Source organism: Halichoeres trimaculatus, unplaced genomic scaffold (genome assembly GCF_033239565.1).
Source record: "Halichoeres trimaculatus isolate MK-OKI-2021-1 unplaced genomic scaffold, fHalTri1.1 fHalTri1_scaffold_3, whole genome shotgun sequence".
Lineage (NCBI taxonomy): Eukaryota > Metazoa > Chordata > Actinopteri > Labriformes > Labridae > Halichoeres > Halichoeres trimaculatus.
In genome coordinates, this window is record NW_027437181.1 from 28,307,712 (window position 1) to 28,331,281 (window position 23,570).

At 39.5% G+C, this 23,570-nt stretch overlaps 2 protein-coding genes across 2 annotated transcripts; one reads left to right on the plus strand and one right to left on the minus strand.

The window, feature by feature from the left end:
• On the plus strand, positions 1 to 11,050 carry depdc7a (DEP domain containing 7, paralog a). Its single transcript, XM_074666242.1, has 9 exons — positions 1 to 81; positions 4,327 to 4,792; positions 6,296 to 6,426; positions 6,531 to 6,723; positions 8,478 to 8,698; positions 8,800 to 8,942; positions 9,021 to 9,146; positions 9,401 to 9,479; positions 9,589 to 11,050. Exons 2-9 carry the CDS (start codon positions 4,335 to 4,337, stop codon positions 9,810 to 9,812), a joined length of 1,575 nt encoding a protein of 524 aa, XP_074522343.1. The 5' UTR covers positions 1 to 81; positions 4,327 to 4,334; the 3' UTR covers positions 9,813 to 11,050.
• On the minus strand, positions 10,988 to 22,094 carry cstf3 (cleavage stimulation factor, 3' pre-RNA, subunit 3). Its single transcript, XM_074666241.1, has 20 exons — positions 21,864 to 22,094; positions 20,633 to 20,737; positions 20,369 to 20,464; positions 15,953 to 15,985; positions 15,261 to 15,358; positions 15,107 to 15,173; positions 14,992 to 15,026; positions 14,768 to 14,894; positions 14,577 to 14,654; positions 14,300 to 14,462; positions 14,039 to 14,148; positions 13,816 to 13,932; positions 13,510 to 13,728; positions 13,315 to 13,417; positions 13,113 to 13,182; positions 12,813 to 13,008; positions 12,572 to 12,722; positions 12,294 to 12,388; positions 12,102 to 12,162; positions 10,988 to 12,011 (listed from the first exon to the last, which is right to left on the minus strand). The coding sequence occupies exons 1-20, from the start codon at positions 21,888 to 21,890 to the stop codon at positions 11,812 to 11,814; spliced, it is 2,151 nt and encodes a 716-aa protein (XP_074522342.1). The 5' UTR covers positions 21,891 to 22,094; the 3' UTR covers positions 10,988 to 11,811.
• Positions 22,095 to 23,570: the final 1,476 nt, after the last annotated feature.

The window sequence follows — 23,570 nt, forward strand, 5'->3', positions numbered from 1 at the left end:
TGTGGATTGAAGACTAAGGACGCGGTTTGGATGGCTGTGTCTCCAGTCACTGGAGGGAAGTTTTACTACACCGAAGACCAGGTAATACACATTCACTAACCTGTAAGCGATATGATGAAATATATAGGCTGGAATATTATTATGTTAGAAATGCTCTTTTTAATAAGAGGAGTTTGGGTGTTTTTTTGGAAATGCTTTGTTGAGTTGTTTTGAGAAATCTCACGTGGCTACGACAAAAAGTTTCGTTTTTCGGCAGATTTTTAATGTGACGTACTTTAATAGTGTGATGTGTTCGCAATCCTATTTTATTTAAATAATGTTAAAAAAAACAACGTTAAATAACAGGCTTTATTGCTTTTTAAATCATTTTGTGAACGTTATTTCCGATAAATGCTAGCGTTTTCTCAGACAATATAATCGCTCACCGTACTGAAAAATCAAGTATAGCTTCATTGTGTTAAATTAATGCTTAATTAAAGTTTTACAAATCTTTTTTTTTTTTTCAACAAGATCACCGGGTTCTTTTCTCTGACACTGGCCTTGGTGCAGACTCAGCAGCCTGTAGTTGTGTGTTTGTGTTAAAACACAGCTAGAAGAGGGTGATTCCATTTACCGTCCCCCATACTCTACAGTCAGACAGGATGTGAGGGTTCAAATCCACACAGGCCAATAAATAGCCCGCGCATATATTCTGTCCTGAGGCTGGATCAGTTAATCTCTCTGGTCTCAGCATGTTGCAGGAATGAAGGTATCTGCCACAGGCTATTAACAACCTGCTGCTTCTCCTATAGAGCAGTTATAATTGCTTGAAAGCATTAGTCCAGAGCTGCTTGGTGCAGTCTGAAAAGTGAACTAGATGTGTTTTTTGTGTAGTGACATAGACCCCATGTTACAGAGAGTGTTGTTTAACCACCAGAGGAGGATCCCCATGTGTAGCCCATGCTGCTCCCACTGTGATTATTTACCTCCACTCATGTGTGCAAACACTTGCTCCACTGTTGTCCTTGGCTGAAATGCAGGTCATAGCCACTCTTGCACCACCCTCTTGATCTGATAGGAATTGTTTTTAAAATGAGGAGCAAAGTCACAGGAAAAGAAGGCTGGCGTCAGCTATACAAACTCTGCTTAAATCTCAGCCTGGCGCAAGCAACGCGAGGTGACAGAGCACAGCCAGGTTCCCAGGGTTGTTTCAACCCATGCCTGACCCCAACTCCTTTTCTTCCTTAATGGATATTGATCGGATCCGGATTTATTGTGTGACTTATAATCCAGGGACCCCTGATAGTTTTTTTTCCAGATGGTCTGGCATTAACTCCTAAAGCTGGGATTTCTTTCAGATAATGCAGGGTAATTATCCAGCCCTAAAAACTCTATTATCCCTGAGATTTCTGCAGTTTTACAAGGTCTGTAAAGAATGGTCACAATTTGGGTAACATAGTTTTTCCTCCTTCCATTTGTTTTAGGTAGTTCAGACTCAAGAGTTTTCAAACAATCAAAGACATTTTTGAGTCAATATTTCAATGATGATCCCTGCAATGTTATGAGCTGGCTTAAGGTATTCTTCCTTGTTCCTCTGCTGGAGCACCCGTTGTTCTTCCCTTATATGCAAATCCCAGCTTTAGGACAGTTTCTTCCCCCCTAGAGGCAGACACAGTTTGACGTAGATGGATATCATTAATCAGCAGATCACAAATAAATCCTCATGTTTGCGCCACAAGCTGTTGTCTTTTACTATTTTTAAGGAAATGGTGAACATCTGCTCACTTTGGTACCTCTCCTAAGTGTTTTTCTTGTTAGGTTTTACAGATGGGGCAATGATAGCATTTGTCTTGTTGTGTTATCACAACATGGACCCTGGCTGTCAGTGGCAGGCTGTGATTTATGGGCCCAGATCCCCCACTAACATTTGCTCAACAGGCTTTATAGGTTTCCTGTTGTGAGATGAAAGTGGTGCTAACATCTCCCTGAGCCCTGCTCTGCTGCCTGTCACTGGTCTGGCTTTTGTTGGATGACGAAAATCATTTTCGTTCTATGAGCTACGATCAAATACAGACAGCCCATGTTAGTGGGCATGGAAGAGTGTTCAGGCTTCGATTGCATGGGCCATCTTCAAAATTTTGCAGATTTATTGACGCTTTCCAGCCCATCCAGTGGAAAATACAGCAGAAACATATCTCATGTGGGATGAGGCTCACAATATGATCATTGTCTCCTTTTCCTTGTGTGAATAGATGCAGACACCAGAGTGAACAGATAGCACTGAGTGTCTGTTGTGGTAAGAAAATTTGTCAGAGTCCTGTTTTGTATTTATCTTCAAGCATAACTTCCTGTCTTCACTTTAGGTTCTCAGGCTTTTTATCCATGAAATTACTCCTTTGAGCATATTGTGCATTAGTGTGTTTCAGGAGAGAATTTGGGTTTGGCTGCTTCTCCGATGAGAAGCTTCGATATTGGACAATGTGCTGGAACACCCACACAGAGTGACTTGAACTTAGACTTGAGTTATGTTAAAAACTACACAGGGGAAAGGGAGTGTGTGTTTGGAAAAGAAAGAGTACAGTTTCTTGTAGTTTCTGAGAAAGTGCTCGGACATATAGTAAGTGAGGCTGTAAACTGTGGTCAAATCTGACAGTCAATTGATGAAAAAGTCGATCTCCAAAAAGACTTGTGTTTGGGAAATGTGTGCACATTTGTTGGAGATTGTTTAGGGCGTTGCATTTGAATTTATAAGATTTTTTGTACATCTTTGAATTTCCAGAAGCTTTTTTGAATTAAATTAAAACAGACAGCTGGTCTTTTCATTTATGGATTTTAGCGGCAGTATTTCTCCGAGCTCAAATCAAAGTCAGAGTGTTAAAGATGTAAAATTATAAAAATAGGATAGAATAAAATAAATAGAATTGGATGATAAAAAGCATATTTATTTCATATATATGTTTTTTATTTACAAAGGAACTCAAATCTATCTTCAGGTTTTTATCTGTAGCTGTTTTACATCAGCAGATGGCAGCACGTGACAAAACCTGCATGTGTTTCCAAACCCCTGTGTGGAACACTGATTGTTTATTGAATGGATGATGCTGTGATGATGATGTTTCCGCCTCTTCACGTTGTAAAATGTGATGCCAAAATACTGCCTCCATGGGTGCTGACACGTTATGTTGGTGGCGCCAAGACATGCTCAGAAGCAATCTGACCTGTGAAGCCATGAGACGCATTTAATATATGGATTAAAAAGGCAAAGATCCCTCAGGCTGATGCCGTCCACAGTAGAAGAGAGTCTTGTGTTGATTAACAACAGTCTCTCATGGTTATGGACAGATCATTTACTTTTTTATTGGTGTTTGCTTTATTTTATAATTTCTTTGCTTTTTTTGTGAAGAATGTCAAAGAAGCTACATTTATCAACTTAGCTGGTAATGCTTAAACATTGTACAAATAACAACATAAACATCTCAGCAAAATGATCCATTGCACATTAAATCAGTGTAATAGGAAGTAACTGTTACGACTTAGGCTATGTTTGAGGAAAAAAAGTGTACTTTAACTTTTTAAATGATGATCTAATATGCATGCTTGACATTTTGTTCTACACTTTTCACAGTACTGTGGGATGGGTACCTTTCACATTTGAAATGATACGGTACCAATACCCGGCACCTGGCAAACAGTACTGGTACTCAACGGTACCAAATTTCGGTACTTTTTTGTGTTAATGTGGTAAAATATATCAATTTGTATAAAAATAACACATAAAAAATTCAACTTATCATAGTTATTCTTCAATATATAACCTAGTAATGCTGTGTTCATGTCCAGCATTACTCTCCCACTCTTTCACAGTCACAAGGATGCATTAAGGTGCATAAACACGGTACCTTTTAGTTTTATGTGAATCAGTATCTGATACTTTTGACAGATTTTGGACGGTACCTATAAAAGTACCTAATTTAGTTCCTTTCCCTACTTCCTACTGAAATGTTCAGTCTTACTTCCACTTCTAGACAAATTAAATAAATGATTCATTGTGGTAAGTGTTGATTATTCATCCTCTGATTATTGACTGACAGCATAATTAACCAATTCTTTTAGGCATATGTTGATAGAAGAGCTCCTCAACACATGAATCAGTCATCACTTGACTTTAAATAACAATGTGCCTCTTTTAGAATACAAATATTGCATGTTCTCACAAGACGTCTAGTCATGTGCCTCCTTGAGCTGATTGGAGAGCCAACTGTCCCTCTTCTGGCCTCCTTTCCTGCTTCTCTGATTGCTCCCCACCCACCATTCTTCCACTAACCCTCCCTGTTCCTCCTCCATCAGAACCAGGCATGGCTGGGAAGCCTTTCCGGGCCACCTACATCTGGGGCAGCATCATCTCCAACCTTCACACCCACGTGGAGGTCAAGCGCCGACGCCACAACCTGAAGTCCTACCATGACTGCTTCCTGGGCTCGGAGGCTGTGGATGCAGTGTTGGCTCACATCACCATGAGCCGTTTCTTTGGCGAAGATGTCGTCCCCCGCTATAAGGCAGTCCGTCTCTGCCAGGCCCTGATGGACTCAAGGGTGTTTGAGCCAGTGGGTGTCAAAGTATTTGGAAAGGAGAAGAAACAGGCCACGTTTGAGGACAGCAGCTTCAGTTTGTATAGGTTCCTGAACTCATCGACCAGCTCCTCCTCTTCATCGCTGGCTAACACGAACTCCCACTCCACCAGTACCATAGAGAGCGGCTATGACTCACCGAGCATGAACAGGACTAAGAATGGCTACAGTCCGTCACGTGGAAGGTACAGACTGGTGTCATAACATCTCCAGATCACAGTTTGTGATTTGCTTTGTTCTCCGTCCTCCACAGCTAATCCCAAACCAAGTGCCTGGAATAACTAATGAGGCGTGACCTGAGACTCTTGAAGTCCCATCATGCAGTCATGTCTGCAATTCCCAGGAAGGCCCTTATCATCCAAGAGTATAAAGTTCAAACTTTAATTTAAAAATCATTACGTTATATTAAAGACAATAGAAACAGAAACCCACTGGGACTGTTGCTTCAACTCGTCTTAAAGCAAACTCTGCAGTGAAATACCATCCTTATATGAGCAGCTAGTGACTTAAGCTAAAGAGAAAGACTATTTCAAACCAATACTTTATGAATTTATTTTTTTGGTTTTTTGGGCTAACTCTAATTTAAGTGAAAGAGAATGTAAAGGGCTGACCTTTAAGAGCTGATAGTAGGCATATTCATTACAGAGAGGCTTGCTATTTCTTTGTCTTAGCCTCTGTGTTAAGATAGCCTAGCTAGCTGCTAGCTTTACAAAGACTTTTAAATCTATCATTTTCATAAGGAAGCCTTTGCCTCTCATATCAGGCTCAAGGTGGAAAACTAATACCACTTTTCTGCCTGGTCCTAAGTTAAGCTAACGTTAAGGTTCAGCTTCTTATTAGCCCATAAATGACTGTTAGCTAGAAGGTGACTAAAAGCTACACCCACTTTTGTTTACATCAGAAGATGCGATGGTAAAGGTGTTTATTCTAATCTGAACCAATATTGTGTAATAGCTTGTTGTAAATAAGCCAGGAGTTAATAAGTGGCTTAACTCAGCTGTTAGCGATTTTCTGATGCTAGCTAACATGCTATCTGTTACACTGTTTTAATCTTAAACATTTTCCAAAATAAATTTTAATTTCAAGGGGGGTTTTTGGACGTCAGATACCCACAACATACAACCTATGATGTAATCGGACAGTATCCTAGTAACAGGAAACTGTAATAAAAATCTCAAGACACAAAAGTGAAATCACTCTTTATCAAAATATTTTCTTTTACCTTTAAGCTTTGATGACCCTGCTGTACTTTGAGGGTGTCAGATTTAATTTAAGAAGCCTAACATGTTCGTACCAGAGACAGGCATTATTCATTTACCATGCGTTGTTACCACATGGCCTGAGCACTTAGTGAGGTCGTGAGAGTGATGACTGCAGACCAGAGGACAGGCCTGATGTCTCCTAATGAGAGATAAAAGACTGAGAAACTACATGCTTAACAGTCTATAAACAGGGCTTTTTTTTATCTGCTGTAAAGGCCTGATGTGTTTTTGTGGAAGTACTGTTGATTAACAGAAGAAAGGGTGGAAACATTATTCAGTTTGTAAAAATCCATAGTTCTGTTTGTCTGTTTAAAATGAGAGGAAACAACATCACAGCCACTAGAAACCATTTATTTCCTGATGCTTCGTTTTTATTTTGTTCTCTCTATCCCTTTGACTAATTAGTGTTATTATGTCACTCTTTAGACAAGAGGTGCTGAGCTACCCCACCCACTCTCCTGTCAAATCAGACAAAGCACTGGAGGATGTGCTTGGAAACCTCAACCTGAGCTCGACCATCACCCCTCAAATGATCAACCTCGGCCTTTCTCAAGAGCGTAAGTTGACTGACGTAACACCGCTGCTGTGTTGTCAGGCACTAGACGACACTTGTCTGTGTTTGTGTGTACCAATGACACTCATGGCTCTGTTATTTTCACAGTTGTGGATGAGGTGTGGCACCAGCAGGCTGTGTTCAGACTTTTGCAACTTATAGAGCTCCCCCTGTTGGAGAACTTATTAGAGGGCAAAAACAGAACTCGACCTCCCCTGCACGGCATGGACAGCGACCGGGACTTGTTGTATACATCCAGCTACCTGGATCGGGAGGTCCTGAAGGCCTTCAGCGAGGCACAGTAAGTCCCAGTGAGCTATCAAAGTTAACTTATGGTGCAAGTCTGAGTTTTTAATCTCTTGACCATTTTTTTCTATTATTTATGAATATCTAATGCAATTACAAGGTTTTATTCTACTCAAAATTTATTCTGAGGTTAATCATTTATTGCTCTAGTGATGTGATCTTCTAGAAACACCAATTAACAGTCCAAAAATGACACTCGTAACAATAAATGTAATTTAAAATTTAAAACTGATATTGAGAAGAAGTTTGCAAGTAGTGTTCAGAGGCATTAATGCACAAGTGGCATGAAAAATTAACTTTTAGCAAAAAAAAAAATAAAAAGCTTAAAAAAATAAAATGTTTTAAAGCTGCACCTAGATCAGTGGTCTGCAACCTAACCTATGGCTGACCTGTGGCTTTAAATAAATATTATTCACATTAAGAATTTTTATTTGTGGTACAAAGGATATCAATGAAACCTAGACACTAAACAAAATCATGATAACCCTAACCTTAACCGTAAAAACACAACAATTCTAACCCTAACCTTTACAGTACACAAAATTATTATGTAACATTTTGATGAACTAAATATGCATCACATCTTGCAATAAAGCCTGTCACCTCTCACACTTTACCTCCTACATCAGGGGTGGCCAACCAGTCAGAGACCAAGAGCCACAAAAATTACAGTGGTATTACAAAGAGCCACATCACACATGTAGTCTTACACACACACTTCCTCTCACACATAAACAAAATGACATAAAAGGGAAATCAATACATTCTATCTATCTATCTATCTATCTATCTATCTATCTATCTATCTATCTATCTATCTATCTATCTATCTATCTATCTATCTATCTATCTATCTATCTATCTATCTATCTATCTATCTATCTAGCTATCTATCTAGCTATCTATCTATCTATCTATCTAGCTATCTAGCTATCTAGCTATGAGGACATGATTGATTGAGAGGAGCACATGTAGAGAAGAGAAACCGAAACTTAAGTATCAATCTCATCACCGCAGTATTGACCAATACTGACTCCAACATTGGCATCAATATTTTAGATTGATTAGCACACCACTACTCATAACAATATATAGATCTCAAATTGTTTTTTATGAATGGATCGAAGAGCTGCACACCGAAATGCAAAGAGCCTCATGTTGACCACCCCTGTCCTACATCAACAGCTTTTCTTTGTATCTAACCTAACCTCTAATTTTAAGAGTTTAAAGATCACTAAATGAACAAAAAGAAAAACCTGTAAGAAAATACAGATTTTGATTCTGTGTGGATGGATTCGTTGAACTGCCAATGTGCCATCTTAATTTACATGCTTGATGGCAAGAAATTTGCAGACAAAAAAACAAAAGAACAAGTAGCATGACATTATCAATAAAGGCTATGTCATCAAATTCAAGTCTTCTTTTTGTAGTTCTACAATTTCATAAATTCAAAAATTCAAAATGTTCAAAATTTTACACACATGGCTTTTGGGGAAGACAAAGAAGGTTTTGCGGCTCCTGAATGAAATGGATCCAGGTGAGATGAAGCAAAATGGCTCCTTTGACTGTAAAGGTTGCAGACCCATGGCCTCGATAGATGCAAAACCTCTAACCCTGTTTAACAGGGTTCATGTCAGATGTTGATGAGGAGGAAGCTGTAACTTACAGTTACTGTTAATTTTATCCATTTGTTTTTGCTGTTTTGTAGATATTGATTTATTCTTTCGCTTACTTTCCCTCCCCCCTCAGAGCTGATGAGTGGATGACAGGAGCGGTGGACTGCCTTGAGTTTCTGCCTGACGAGCTGGTGGTGGAGGTCAGCCGAGGTTTGGCTGGCTGTGCAGAGGACCTGGTGCAGTGTAAGAGAGTGCTGTATAAGGTGTTGGCTCGGCACTATGGACACACACAACAGCCTCCCCTGCTCAGCAACCACGTGTTTGACATACACTCAGGCATCTCAGAGCTGCTTGGTAAGAAGAGGCACCGTGAGATCTCTTCTGATGTTTTCAAAAGCCTTATTTTGACCCTGAGAATGTTTATTTCATCTTTGCAATCTGCTTTGTGTTTATAGTGAACGGCAAACAAGAGCAGGCTCTGGAGGCCCTGCAGCTGAGCCTGAAGCTGCAGGACTCTCGCAGCAGAGAGGAGCTGCGTAGACTTCTCCGATTCATGGCAGTAGCAGCCAAACCACAAGAGGTCAAACTGCACAAAGAGGTGAGCACTAGAGTGCATCTGTAATGGCTTTATCCATGAGATGTTTGATTTTTGTTAACTGACTTATCCTCTTGTCAGATTGAGAACAGAATGGCGGTGAAAAGGTCTTTCTCGAGTGCCATCGTCTACAGCGGAAGACTTTCAAAAGGAAAGGTGGACTTCATGGTCCTTTTCATGATGGATAACCACTGTGACCTGTTCAAAGTGAGTGCTCTTAAGTGTTTCTTTTGTCTGTGCTTTTCCGGTCGTGTAGGAGGATGTAACAATAAACATGTCTTAGTCACTGGGGTTGGAAAGAAACATTTTTTGAGTGTTGTTTTGAAGCTGTTCTGCAGCCTTGACCTCTGACAATACTTAAAAGAGAATTTCTGAACCAGACATGTTTCAATGTTACACATAAAAGACTAAAAGATAAAACAGTTCTGTTCATTATTGAGAATCTGCTGTCCTTCCACTAGATTCCTGTTTCATTGCACAAGATGGTCAGTGACAGAATAATGAATATCGTTAAAGGACAGGATCCGGACATGATTGCAGGTTTGCAGTTTGCTCCCCTTTATTTCGTACACACTTGTTGTTAAACTGCTGTTTGATGAAATCTTTACCCTCCCTCTGATTTTTGTGTCTCTGTCTTTCTTTGCTGCAGGATCAACTTTCTGCACAAGACTGAGTACACAAGCTTATAGTGAAAATGCAAAGAAAACCACTAAAGAGGAGCTCAGGTCCTTACTGCAGACAGTCCATGAAAACCCCAATCTGTGTGTGAAGGAGAAGAGACGGCTGTTGGGGCAGTTTTACAAAGGCCATCCTGAGATTTTTGTCCAGTACTTTGGAAATAGATTATCCAGCATCAACATGTTGTTACAGTGATATTTATTTTGTTTAATGTGTCATGTATCATGATGTAAACAGGTTTAAAGCTAATATGATGTGAATGATGTGCATCATAGGAAGTAGGTTTTATTTGCTTTGTTGTAAAAAGTTAAGACTACTGAACAGTAATGTGAAAATGAATTGTAGAGTCTAAATAAGCAGCCATGTTTTTCTGACGTATTTACTTTGGTGCAGGGCACTAACTGGAAATTGTTTGGTCGTTAAAGTAAGACTGACAAAACAAACTAAGCGTTCTTTTCACATTGATGGCATTTCGTGTCTGCATACAGCTTTCAATGGCTGTATTCTTTGTGCTTGTGTCAGTGGTAGAAAATCAGTCCGTTCATGTGGTTTCCATGTACAGAGTGATGCACAGTGGAGCTATGTCTGAGGAACCCCAAACTGGATATTTGAACCTGGACATTTGAAAGTCTGATGCTGTGCTATCGTAAACAGTCAGAGGCATTCATGAGACTCACCCCGTTGGTTTTTTTGTGTTTGTAGCAACATATCAGCAGAACAGATGTTTGTATGTGCTTTTTGTTCTTGTTTTGTTCTGGACTGAAAACCTTGGCCACGTTTTAGGGGCATCTTCAGGGTTCTGTTTTTAAATGAGGTCTGTGTGCTTCTTTTAATCAACTGAGGAAATCACTTCCATATTTCCTGGTGCATAAGCATTTACTAGACTGAGTTTAAACCACACACATCTTGTTTTTGTTTTGTCAGGTCTGTTTAAAATTCAAACAGAATCGTCTAGTCATGTTTGTAGCATTGCCACCTCAAAACTTGTACAGTCAGATTTAAAATATAATTAATGACATCTGGTATGTCAACTAATGTATCCCCAGAGCGCAAACATTAAAGTTTGAGGCACGTTAAGTTCTTCTGTTTTTATTTTTACCTGACACATGCAGGAAACAGATAACCAGACTCTTACTGTGGAGTATCTGCTCTCTGGTAGGTTTGTTTAGCTGACAGCCCCTCTGTAAGGATCCAGGAGAAACAAAATTCCCACACTCTTTTAACTCAGAATCAGGAGAACTACAAGAAAATAAAACACTGTAAACTTTTGCCCCTTTCAGAAACAAGTTGTTAGACAGAAGGGATCCAGCCAACATGGGGCAGCGGAATGACCTCTTAAACCTGTTAAAGGGTGTGTACTCACAGGTAGGCCACCACATTCTCACAATCCATAAAAAATAGGACATCATAATAAAACAAAGATGAAAACATTCAGCAGGTGTGTATTGGAGAGGTTGACTGTGTCATTTACTTTTAAAAGCAGTTTGTTATGAAGAGGATATGACAACCTCCTGATGCTGTGGAACACCGTTTTCCTTTCCTTTTATTTAATGTATTTCAACATCTAACAAAGGTGGTATCCTTTTTTCATCAAGAGATGACATTTGTTTCAGAGATATATAGACTCACTCTGTCTGCTTTAAGTCTCAGATTACTTTTCCAGAAGGTGATTAAGCCTTCAACAATCATATGCTGCCCCCTTGTGGTGATGATTTGGCATGTGCTAAAACTAAAGTCTTTCCAAAATGTCCAGGCTGTCACAGAGGAAGAAAGTGAGTTACATTTAAAAAAAATTGCTCTCATTCAATTCTTTTCCACTTTTATTGAAAGGAACTGTTTCTTCCAGTTATCTAAAAAAGAAGAAGCTTGGTTTCACGTTACCATGACTGGAACATCACAAGGCCAAAGCTGAACTGTGTGCCAAAATCATAGGTTGAGCTTAAAATATTTTACAGTATAACGGTCAGTTTTTAAAAATAAAAACTGTTAACAAAAAGAAAAAAAACACTCAGATGTGCATACTGTATGTGTATCTGTGTGGGTGTGTGTGTGTGTAAATGCATGACTATCTTCTGTACAGAGATCAGCAGATAAACAATCTGTCAGACGCACTTAGAACATTGGACATGTATGTGTACCCCTTAGGACCACCTGTTAGGATTACATTCTTCAAGGGTTTGGCGTTTGTTTCTGTTTATCGAATCCGCTTTTGCTGGCGTGCGCGGTAGATGTCGTGTATGGGTGGAGCCACGGCTCCTTTGTCATCCTCCTCGTCAGAGTCTGCGTTAGGCCTCTTCAGTGACTTGGCAACAGCATGGTTCTCCATGGATCCATTACCCTCCCCTCCTGCATCGGGCTGTCTACCAGTGATGAGCTCTACCGCAGCATCCACAGCTGAGGAGACAAAATACACCAGCCGCATGTTAAACAGTGAGGCAGATTATAAATTAAAAATAGAAAGGGTTCATTTGAGGTGCAACTCACTCTCAGGAAGTGTGCATCTCCTGAAAGTTTCCATGATCTCATCCACTTGAACGAAGGGACCCTGCAGCAAGACACAAAAGCAGATTTGCATTTTAGAATTTAAGGAAAAAACAGCTGCTTTCTTCTTTTAGTCATTACCAGTAAATTGGAACATGATCATATGGCAATAAGAATTAAGCTTCTGCTACTCACAGTGAAGCACGTGGGCGGAGGAAGCAGCTTCATTAGGACAACAGCAGCTGGGGGAACTGGGAAGACTCCACCAGGGACGGGGTGTAGACCTGGAGCTGTGAGGAGAGAAAAGAGAGGCTGCATCAAAGACAGAGAGTCATGCAAGAAACAAAGACTCCTTTCAGTACTCCAAATAACTGTTCAAAAAATTACTCGATAATTAAATAATAATGCTTCTGCCCTGACATTTTCTTGACCTTAGACTTTTACTTATTTGTGGAAAGCTGAGGACTACATACGGGCCAGGTGACGAGGCTGGAAGGGGATCATCTGGTTGGTGTCAGGTTTTGGGTACTCAGGTTTGCGGTCAGCTTCGTCCTTCAGCGCAGGCGCTGAGGGAGTGACCACAGTTTCTGGAAGCAGAGCTGCCAGTTTGGCACGAGACACGTCCTACAAACACACAACAGACAGTTAGAAAATCCGTCCAGAGAGAGAAGCTGTGGAGCAGCAAGTGTCATTACTAAAGGGTGACTCACAAACCTTGTATCCCAGGGCCTTGAGTTCACTAGTTGAGCAGGGATAGAGATCCATGAACTTGTATCTGTCAACGAGCAGAGCTGTTTCTTTGCCCTCATACTCGTCCTTAAAAGCAGAGAATCGCCTACGCTCCACTTTCAGGATACTGGCGAGGTCGCCTATGTTGCTCTCGAAAGCCAAGAAACGAGCCCAGATCTCACTTAAAGGTGAAGGACAAGCAAACATTTTTTTTAATTAGTCAGACACATATTTAATCACAGTATTTACTAACATCCAGACAGCTCCAATGAACTTGAACCTTACCCTGACTTCTCAGGTGACAAGCTCCCTGAGGTGAGGACTCGCTCAAACAGAACTCTGGTGTTGTTATCCTCTGCAGCAGGGAGACAAGAAAAGAACAGGGTTACAGCTGAATCACATCACAGCCCCAACACAACAAACTTATTGAAACAGTCACATTATTTGTCTGTGCATACACTTGTCATTATACCACACATGTCCATACCATTGAGGTGAGAGAGGTAGTCAATGTACGCCAGGATATACTCTGGAATGTCTCCATACTTCTTCAAACCAAGCTCAAAAATCTTGAAGGCCACTGATTTATCCTGAAAGGCAAAGTGAAAGAGTTAAAAGACTTGGAGAAAAAGGATTATTTGACTTCTCAAGGTCATTAATGTGACACTAAAGCTGTTCTCACCTTGCTGCAGTAGTACTCCATCAGTGCTGCCGTCACGTACACATGGTGACGTGTGCGCAGATCCTCTCTGGCCTTTTTGAAGATGGTGCGGCCTGATTTGATTCCCTCGGCCCTCCTAGCAAACTTCATGTACTGGATATACACCAGGGTGGGGTCGATGTCCTCAATGGCCAGCAGTTTGTTATAAATGCTGTGGACCTTCTCGTACTTCATGCGACTCTGCACACAAAGCAAAGCATCAGTCTCTCTCTGTGCCTCCTCAGATGGCGATACCAATTTGTGCTCCACCAACAGCAGGACACTCACCTCTTCATAGTCAGCAAATGAGAAGTATAAAAGCATGTTTTTCTTCAGAAGAGTTCCAATGGCACGTTCGTAGATGTTGGCTGCCTCATCACTAAACAGCTTGGAGTTGTTCATATCCTGAGAGCCAAAGAAAAATAAACACATTTTAAGTATGACAAGCTGATCTGCAAAATACATCAGAGGTTAGTGACTCTCAGAGTCTGAACGAGGGGTTATTTCTCACCCCTTTCTCTGCCAGCAATTTGCTGGACTGCTCCAGGTACTGCGCTGCTTCATACCACACGTCAGGATGGTGACCCAGCACCAGCAGGCACTGCTCATAGGCAAACATCACTAAAACACAGATCCACAGAAGCATTAAACACTATGACCATACAGAACCAGCACATCATCTAAAAATACTGACAAAAGTGTCAATCATTGCCCTCTAGTGGCCAGACTCTGACACTGCTGTATAGCAGTATAGTACAGGACTAGTAAGCACCTCTCTTTGTGATTAGTGTCTGGTCTTCTGTGCGCAGTGGGTTGCTTTTCTCCCACTGAATATACTTCTTCCACATTTCCACTTGCTGAGCTTCCTGAGGGGAGTTCTGGGGCGGGACTGAGGGTGCGTTCCTGTCCAACCCTTTCATCACAGTCTCATACTCCTGAATCACACAAACCACAGGATAACCTTGGTGAGTTTGCCAGGAAAGCCTGGTTTTTCAACACAAAGCATTTAAACGTTCAGAGCAGATTGTTGATACTCTTCAACGTCTCACCTTCGCCACTCTCCTGGCGTTCATGTAGTCCCTACTTCGGTCCTCAATCATCTTTTTGGCCAAGTGCACGTTGATTCCCTGTTCACAAAACAGTCAGTCTAGCATTCTCCAGAGCTCTGCTCTCATTCGAACAATTTAAACAAACATGCAGGAGGAAAGGTTAATGCTAGGAGCCTGAGTGCTACACTGACCTCTTCATATTTACTATAATCTCTCCAGAGCTGCTCAATGTTGATCATGGGGTTCACACAGCCTCTCTGATACACCCTCCGTACCGCGGTGATCCGTTGGTTCTCTGCATAAGAGCCTACAGCTTCACTAAGGAAAGACAAAAAACAAGAATATTCAATTAAAGATTATAAAGAGAGGGAGCACAGATCATGTAGGCTTCTCATACTTCAAGTGATATACTTACACTCCTTTTAGGAAGTTGATGTAGTCTACCCAGATCTACAAGAGAAAAGGCCAGCAGTTAGAAGACATTCTCCAATAAAATCTGACACATATGGTAAAATAATCAATTAGAGTACCTGATAGGACATTATTTCCATGCCAATTTTATCCAGGGCAAAGTCATACGCCTGGGCCATTTTCTCTCTGAGGAGAAAGAGACATGAAGTCAGATTTGTTTCTCCACCTCCGCAGGGTATGAATGATAACTCAACAAAGTAGCACGTCTTTTACTTGTAACTGGGCAGCTTTCCTTTGGTCTCTCGAACATATGAGAGGTAGCATTTCCACAGGTCGATGTGTAACACTTTCATGAGACATCTCTGAAACAGCTGAAACAGGAAGTCAGAATAAAAACAAACATCCTTTTTTTCTGTATTTTTTCTTTTTTAACTACACCAACCACTTTCATGTTGTAAATCAAGGACAAACACCAGCGATAAATGTGTTTGAGGAAAACCGCACAGAGGTTAGCGCCAGGTTTTGGTGAAGATTCAGGTTATGTTCAGTCCAGTGCTTCATTAAACCGACCTCAGATGTGGCCTACATTTCACTGAGTTCTTTAAACTAATATGAATGCAGCAGGATTGGGAGCTTGTTTGGGGGGACTGGAGCATCTTAATTTAAGGGATTAACGTAATTGTAAAAAAAACAAACAAAAAAAACAAATCAATTCTAAATCAAGATGCATCATACTTGTCTTATCATTCGTATTTTTTTTATTACTGTACTTGAAAGCTTTCATTGTGACTTCAAGAGCCCTCCACTCAAAGCACACGCCCCTCATTTAAATGCAGTACGAGCTCACAAAGACCCAAAATTACAGCTTTCCCTAAAAATACAACAATCTTACAGCTACTGCACAATGATCATACAATCTACAGGAAGTCATTAAGTTCATTGTAGGACTGAACAAAGACACTTACCTTTTCTACTTTGTCATAGTTTTTTGCCTTGATCTGAAAATAAGAGTGTAAATGCAATGTTAATTCCTTCTGCTTTGATGACTTACATGCTTTCATGCAAATGTGCCCACTCACACACCTATTACGCACACATACACACACAGGACCCCCCAAGATCAACACAGTGAAGTTCACACAAGAATGACAAATTACTTGTAGAGAATGGGTTTATTTTCTCTGTAGATTGCACTACATAACCCAGAAACACACCAGCATGACCACGTTACAAAACAGTCCTGACAAACAATGCCAAAATGCAGATGGAGCGCTCCTGTTCGGAAAAATATTACCATAACAAGCAGCAATTCAGAAACTCAGTATAAAACATCAGCCTTGGGTGAGTGTGTCCGCTTATTAAGCACTCCAGTAAAGCACGTCATTTCTGCTTTTGTCAGTGGTGTCACAGCACCCTCCAGTACAGACAGGAGAGGTTGCTGTTACCGTGGCACTGGCACACTGGGCCTTTCCTATTGTTTCTACATGCATGGGGCTTTTCAAAGGAGAAGGGCAAAATCAAATTAGCCTGGAAGTGACGTGAAGTAACAGTTTACACAGCAGGTAAATAGCAGCTCAGCAGCGAGGTGGCTGCTCACAGGGCTTCACTGAGGCAAACAGATTACAAACTTCAGAGCAGCTTGGGAAAACATGTCTGCACAATGAAGAATTCTTTGCATAATATTGACTAAACAGGCTCACTTGCAACCAGTCAGACTGGATGAGTGACTCTCCTGAACAAAATCTACACCCAGTGAAGACATCTGTTCTGATGGGTTAGATAAATAAGAAAACTGTGTTCCAGATAAAACTGTACTACACCCCTCAATGTATTCAGTCAACTTAACGGTAAGCAAAGGGCCAAAAATGAAAAAGTCAGCTCTCTGTTTGTACAAAAAGTACACGACATGTATATAAAGGGGGAGGCTACAATAAAAACAGTCACAGTGAAGGTTCTTATGGGGAATTTATGCAATTTACACAAAAAAGGTGCAATACAAAAACTTAAGAGTTGCAAATATTTCACTCAAACGGCCGGATTAATCTCTCACAGGAAAAGAAAAATGTGCTTTTCACTGTACACACCTACTAAAGGAAAAAAAAGTTTGTTCAGACTTGATCTCCATGAAAGAATGCTTTTAAGTTAGCCTTAAGGGTACTTAAAAAAAAGAATCCTAATCCCTTCTACAGCACATCTCCCTCACTAAGCTACCATCTACATTAAAAAATGGAGATACAGCAAATACATGAGATGAGACAAGACGTGTGCTCGAGCTGATACAAAGGTTTATTTCAAGTTAATTCACTTCCAACATGAAATTAAATACTGCCTCAGACATATATGTAACGCACATTGATGCAAAATCTCCACATTATAAGCACTGATTTCAAATGGTGTAAGTTAGTTCAAGTTTTATTTGGAAATAGGTCTGCTGTGTATTATAAAGGGTTAAACTGCCCTAAGGGTATAAAACTGTTCTTTCTATATGTTGTTCTCTAAAGGGAGAGTTTGCCACACCCTGACTTTCTGCTCTTAGCCTAACTACCTGGTTACATAACTTCCAAACTATGCAGCAGATCGCTGCCAAGAAAACTGTAAACACACCTAAATAATCACATCATCGGCTTAGTTGAGTAAGCTCACATTGTAAATCTAAAAAAATAAAACTCAATACCTATACAAAGAACCTATTGAAGAGAAAGCAAAAAGTAGCAGAACGCAGAGATCAGAAACAGATTAGGAAAATGGTCAAATTAGAATTTGAAGAAAAAAAAGGATCATATTCACTATTTGGGCAGGATGCTGAACTGAAAGGTTCTCTCATCTGTTTATTTCCTCCAAATATGGAGGGCTACTTTTTAGACAGGCTGACGCAAACCATGTTCTTTTCAAGCTGTGAGTACACAGAAACATGACTGCCTTTGCTTATTGATTTCAGACTGTAAATGCAGAATGAAATGTGACAAATGCAACAAAAGAAGTGTCCCATCCTTTTATTCCCACAAGAATACAGCCGCGGTATGCTCGTCCCACTACGTGACATTTTTTATCTCATCACAGGGGCCTAAATCAGAGTTCAACAAAATCCAGACAACACTCACAGGGTGAACATTTCATCACACTCAGCTGACAGTTAGTGTGTGTGGAAAAGTCCAGACTGAGCTCACTGAAAACTTTAGAAGAGACTTGCTATGATTGGTGTGCTACTTTTATGGAGGGTGAAAAGTAAAATCTCAGGGGAAGAAGACTCTAAAGCAAACACGGGGATACACTATGCTCTGTAGTTATTTTTTTTTTTTATGGGGGAGATTGCAAAGTGTGGATAATGAGTGCTTTTAAGGCCATGAGGGTTTTAGAGTTTACAGGGGTCAGGGCTCATTTATATACTTACCAAATGAGGATGTGTTTAAATACTAAGGCATGTACATATGTTACAGGATACGATAACATAGCCCTCCCTGGTCTCAGACTTAAACTATGATGGTGGCGCTACAATGTGTGGTTTTAAATCTCTATGTTTCAACAGTTCAGAAAAATATACTCCACTAATAGATTCAGGCGGTAAGTAAACAGAAACTCTGATGCAAATTTAAAAAACTATAATTAGGTTAAATAATAGACTTCAAGTCAAATCACAATTAAAAAAAGTTGAAGATGAGCAGTATTTGAATACCAACGAGTAATTTTATTGTTTACATTAAATGTAAGGAGTATTTGTAGTAAAACTGGAACATTACTCATTATGTTCTCACTTTTTCAAAACACAAACTCGCATGACTGACCAGGCTATACTGAATGCCTATAACAAAACATATATTTCTGGGGTAGTGTTAAATATGTTATACAATAAATTAATATACTAATTTATAATCAATTTAGGAATCAAATTAATGATGAATTTAAAAAAAAAAGTTTTTGGAGATTTCATCAAGTCAGGACTGCTTTATCGCTGTTTTTCTTTCTTTTTTTAAAATCTGTCTCATCTCCTCTGGTTATAACTTTTGATTTCTGCCCGTTAAAGGGAAGTTTTTCCTTGCCATTGTAACTTGCTAAATGCTGCAAAGTCCTGTACTCATGGTGGATTAAGATAAGACTCCTTATCTTGTCTTGATGTTGGGTTTCTGCTAATAAAATTTTATTAACATTTACGGGTCTAAACCTGTAAATGTTTTTGTAAAGTGTCTTGAAGTAACATTTGTTATGATTTGGCGCTATACAAATAAAGATTGATTGATTGATTTATTAGCTGTCATCTCTGTTAGAGTGGAACATAAGTTAGACTTGGGGACGCTGATACTCATTAGCACACACAAATCATTAAGACTTCTCCTGTAAAGCAAATTATGGACATACATGTTTTTATGAAATATGACATCTGTCCTTCTCTTGCTTTGGTTAATCTAGGTGAAAGAGACCGAGTGTGAGGGTTTGGGGAATACGAGGGGGAAGGGGAAGCAGCCCCACAACAACAAACAACAACCACTACAATCTCAACATACACCAACATGACTTAGCAGCAGGAGTAATCCTCTTGGACTTAGAATTACAGGCCCAATTCTGCTGCTGGAAATGTTGTGCAGGCAATGTGTCAAATGGTAAATGCAGAAGTGGAGGCTTCACTAAAGGATTATGTGCAGTGAATGAATCATACTCTCAGTAACTAATAGCATTGAGTACAGCAAAGCCTGTTGATGGCATTGGGGCAAATGGGTGACTGGTCTGGTATATTCAGAGTGTGGGGTGAGGAGTCATGACTAAGGGAAAGGGTGGGGTCACATAACAAAGGGATTGGTTTATAAAATTACCCGAAAGAAATGACACAGGAGGCAATAAATTGACACCACAAGTGAATAAAAGGCTAATGCACTCCAATACCGTTAAAATAGTTTTAATACTGTTGCAGACCAAACATGCAACAAATGCACTTTACCCCATTTAAAATGATGCAGAGTGTGTAAAGACTTTTTAATCCTGGAAACAAAGGTTTTCTGGAAAAATGGTTAGAGCTTTTTTCCCCATTGTTTGTGTTTAAAGGCACAATTCTTGACGGGTCCAAAGAAAGCTGGACAAATTAAGAGTTTGACATCATCCCACATACATTTTCATATGTATCCCTGTGTTCAGAAAAGTGGATGCTTTTGGATTAAGGACTGCCTGAATTTGTTAATTCTAATCACTGGTCAGTAAACAACTTTCTGGAAAAAAACAGAAAGTTGAATAAGTGCTACGAAACTTGGTCACATGCCCACTGATTCAAATCCAGAATTGCGACTTTAGACTTCAGTTCAATCAGAGACATATTTCTTGTGTGAAAATCACAGTGTTGATCGTTTTTGAATAGTTCCCAGCCATGCACTCTAAAGAAAAGAAAAGATATTAACCTCAGCTTCAATGAACAATTTCCAGAATCTGCCAGAACTTGGGAACTGCGTGACAAGTCGCTCATATGTCTTCCTTGCTTTATCTATGGGTTGGTTCTGAAGAAGAAAAATTAATTTACAAACCACACTATTTAAGATTAGAAGAAGCAGTCAGTGGTAGAAGATGACTAAATGCCTTAATTTGTAACCCCTGACCCACATATGCTCCCACCCCATTTTCCCAGTTTGCTTTAACCCGAGGAATGCAACTCTGTGTCACTAAACCTGTGCTTCTCGAATCAGAATGCTCCATGCGTCAAGGTCATATGGGTTTTCTTCCAACTTCTTCTCTGCCTTCTTCACCTTCTCTGGTATATACTCTGCAGCAGCCTGCAAGACAACACAAAGACACAAGACAAACAGGTTATTCTGCAGACTAGACCTTCAACACATAAGGATGCTTAGGATATGGTGGACAGTTAAGCGGGCACATAGATCTAACACTCAAAAATGAAAACATGAAGTTCAAAAACAACACTAAACAGGGATAATGTGGAGTAAGGGGAAAAGGATTTGGTTGACCTGTCATCTGTTGGTTAAGTTCAGTTAATGCTATAAACCCTAAACACTGTCTGTCTTTATCAACATGGTGTAAAATGTGCACTTTCTTGATGTTTACATGTCATTCCAATTTTGTTCCACTATACCCCATAAACTGAACATGGAATCTGAAGAATTTATTTTTTTCTAGATATCCTTGTTTTACTTCTATAGTTTTTAAGGATTTTTTTAGGGAAAAAAAAAAAAAAAAAAAAAAAATAAATAAATATATATATATATATATATATATATATATATATATATGAAATATATATATATATATATATATATATATATATATATATATATATATGAAAATATATATATATATATATATATATATATATATATATATATATATATATATATATATATATATATACATATATGAAAAATAAATCATATTTATGTAAAAGCTCAGTTTTGTGGATTTCTTCTAGAGTTTCTATAAAACATGGAAGTTCTTAAAGGGATGCAATTCAGTGGCTCCTTCGAGTCTTTTAATCAGACACGTACATTTCGATAGTCTACCCTAAAATAATACCCATCTTAATTTGATATGCATCTTAGCCTCTTTATTTCAGGGACGTACCCGCCGTATTACTCCTACGTGAATCCTATCAATAAAGAAAAAACGGCTCAACGTTTGAGCTGAAAAACTATAACCGACACAGATAACGTCAAGCAGTTAACATGGCGACAAGCAAAACTTACAGCATCACAAAGAGGCCTAGGAACTATAAAACACTGAGTCATTGACCATCAGTAGCTAACACAGTCGTTGTAAAAGCATTAACAATATTTAAGCAATAATGGACTTAACTGGCTTACACAACCCAAGAATAAAACATAGGCTGATTAATGCTAGCTTTTAAAAAGGGTTAGCCTGTCCATTAGCACAGCTTCATGTAGCTACCTGGTCGGCTGTTCCCTCGGTGGACATGGCTGGAAGAGTAATTCAGGTTAAAGCAGACAAATGCTATATAAAATATTTTAGCTTTCAAACAGTAGCGCGTCAAAAGCTTTTTAAAACGACTAAGTTATGAGCATTGCTTCGACAAGATCGATCACATTGCACTCATTTAAGAAGCTGCTATGTTACTGGCGAGTATCTCAAAATGGCGTAAAGCCCGAGTTCCGCTCCGCCAACGGCAGCAACAACCATACTTCCGGTATTATAAACCTTCAACATAAAAGATTATTGAGCACATGAGCACGTAAAGGCTGTAAGGAATAAATAGGTTCTACGAGTTTCAAATGATAATCAAATTGAATGGATAAGTTCTACAACGGGTTTCAAATGGTTATCAAGGTGAATAAAGAACAAGAAACACGAAAAAGAAAAAACATTTTACTTTAATATTTTTGAATTATTACTTATACTTAATTTGTTTGTACTATACATCAATGCACAATTGCTCATTGTATACTTGTGCACCACAAACAGCCATCCGGTAGACAGTCTTAATCATAATCTAAAGCACACAGTTATTTATATAAATATATTCATCTCTGTGCTTTTTGGTTTAACTGTTCAAAACCATCAAACTGAGGCAAGATTCTTTTCATGCAAAAAGAGTCGTAAATTTTCAGTGGCAACTGAAAAGAAGCAAACAGTATTACTTAAATTTGGCTTGCAAACAGGCTACGATGTCAGTCTTACTTTTACAGCAGCATTGGTAATTTAGGAGACACACTAGGCATATTTTGTTGACAACTTCCCCGCCATGTTCGTTGTATTTCAAACCCTTGAAAACATTGACATTTCAATTTAAACAAACAAACAAACAAAAACAAACAAACAAAAACAAACAAACAAAAATAAACAAATAAATAAAGGGAAAAAATACTTTAATGAAGTGTATAATTTTTGTGCAAAACAAACACGTGCATTCAGGGGATTCACATGACACTCCAAACCAAGTTTGCAATGTCGGCCTATGGGCGCGTCTCGCGTTGGCTATCCGACAAATTCAGGCCTTACTATTTCAGAGCTTTTAAATCCTCTCGGTGAAAATGTATCCCATGAGAATACAGCCTCACAATGTGCCAGACCACACTCTACTGAGCCATGGCGACAAAAATGCCACGAATAATTTGAGGACTCGTTTTGTTCTTGCACATTTTTAGTCTCATTTCTTGGCAGTAGGGGGAGACAAATGATAGTTGCCGCCAGCGCGCGCTTGCGTGCGTCTGGTCAACAATCCTCCACAGACCAGAGCAAAAGATCACCGAGTGACAGTCTGCTTTGTGGTTGTACTGTAGGCTATGTCTGTCTCCTGTACAAACTAAAACATATAGAGTGAAAGGCTCGCACAGCCGTTTCAATTTTTGGATCTGTTAAATTATGAGAAGTTGTGCAAGTAGATTAATATGACGTTACAATTGTACCTTTTAGGAAACTGGCAGTCTGTCTTCTCCCTGTTGTCTCAGTGTTAAAGAAAAGGCCCTATATCTTAAATATAAAAGTAAGATGTATACAGGTAGCGAGGGACGCATTTGAAGTGACATCAGGTCCCAGCTCTTCAGGAAACACTGTTGTGTCTTCAGTGAGAAGCTAAAGAGGGTTACAAGGGGTTGCACCTGAAGGCAACTGGGCTTCCTGTATTTCCATCACAGCTGT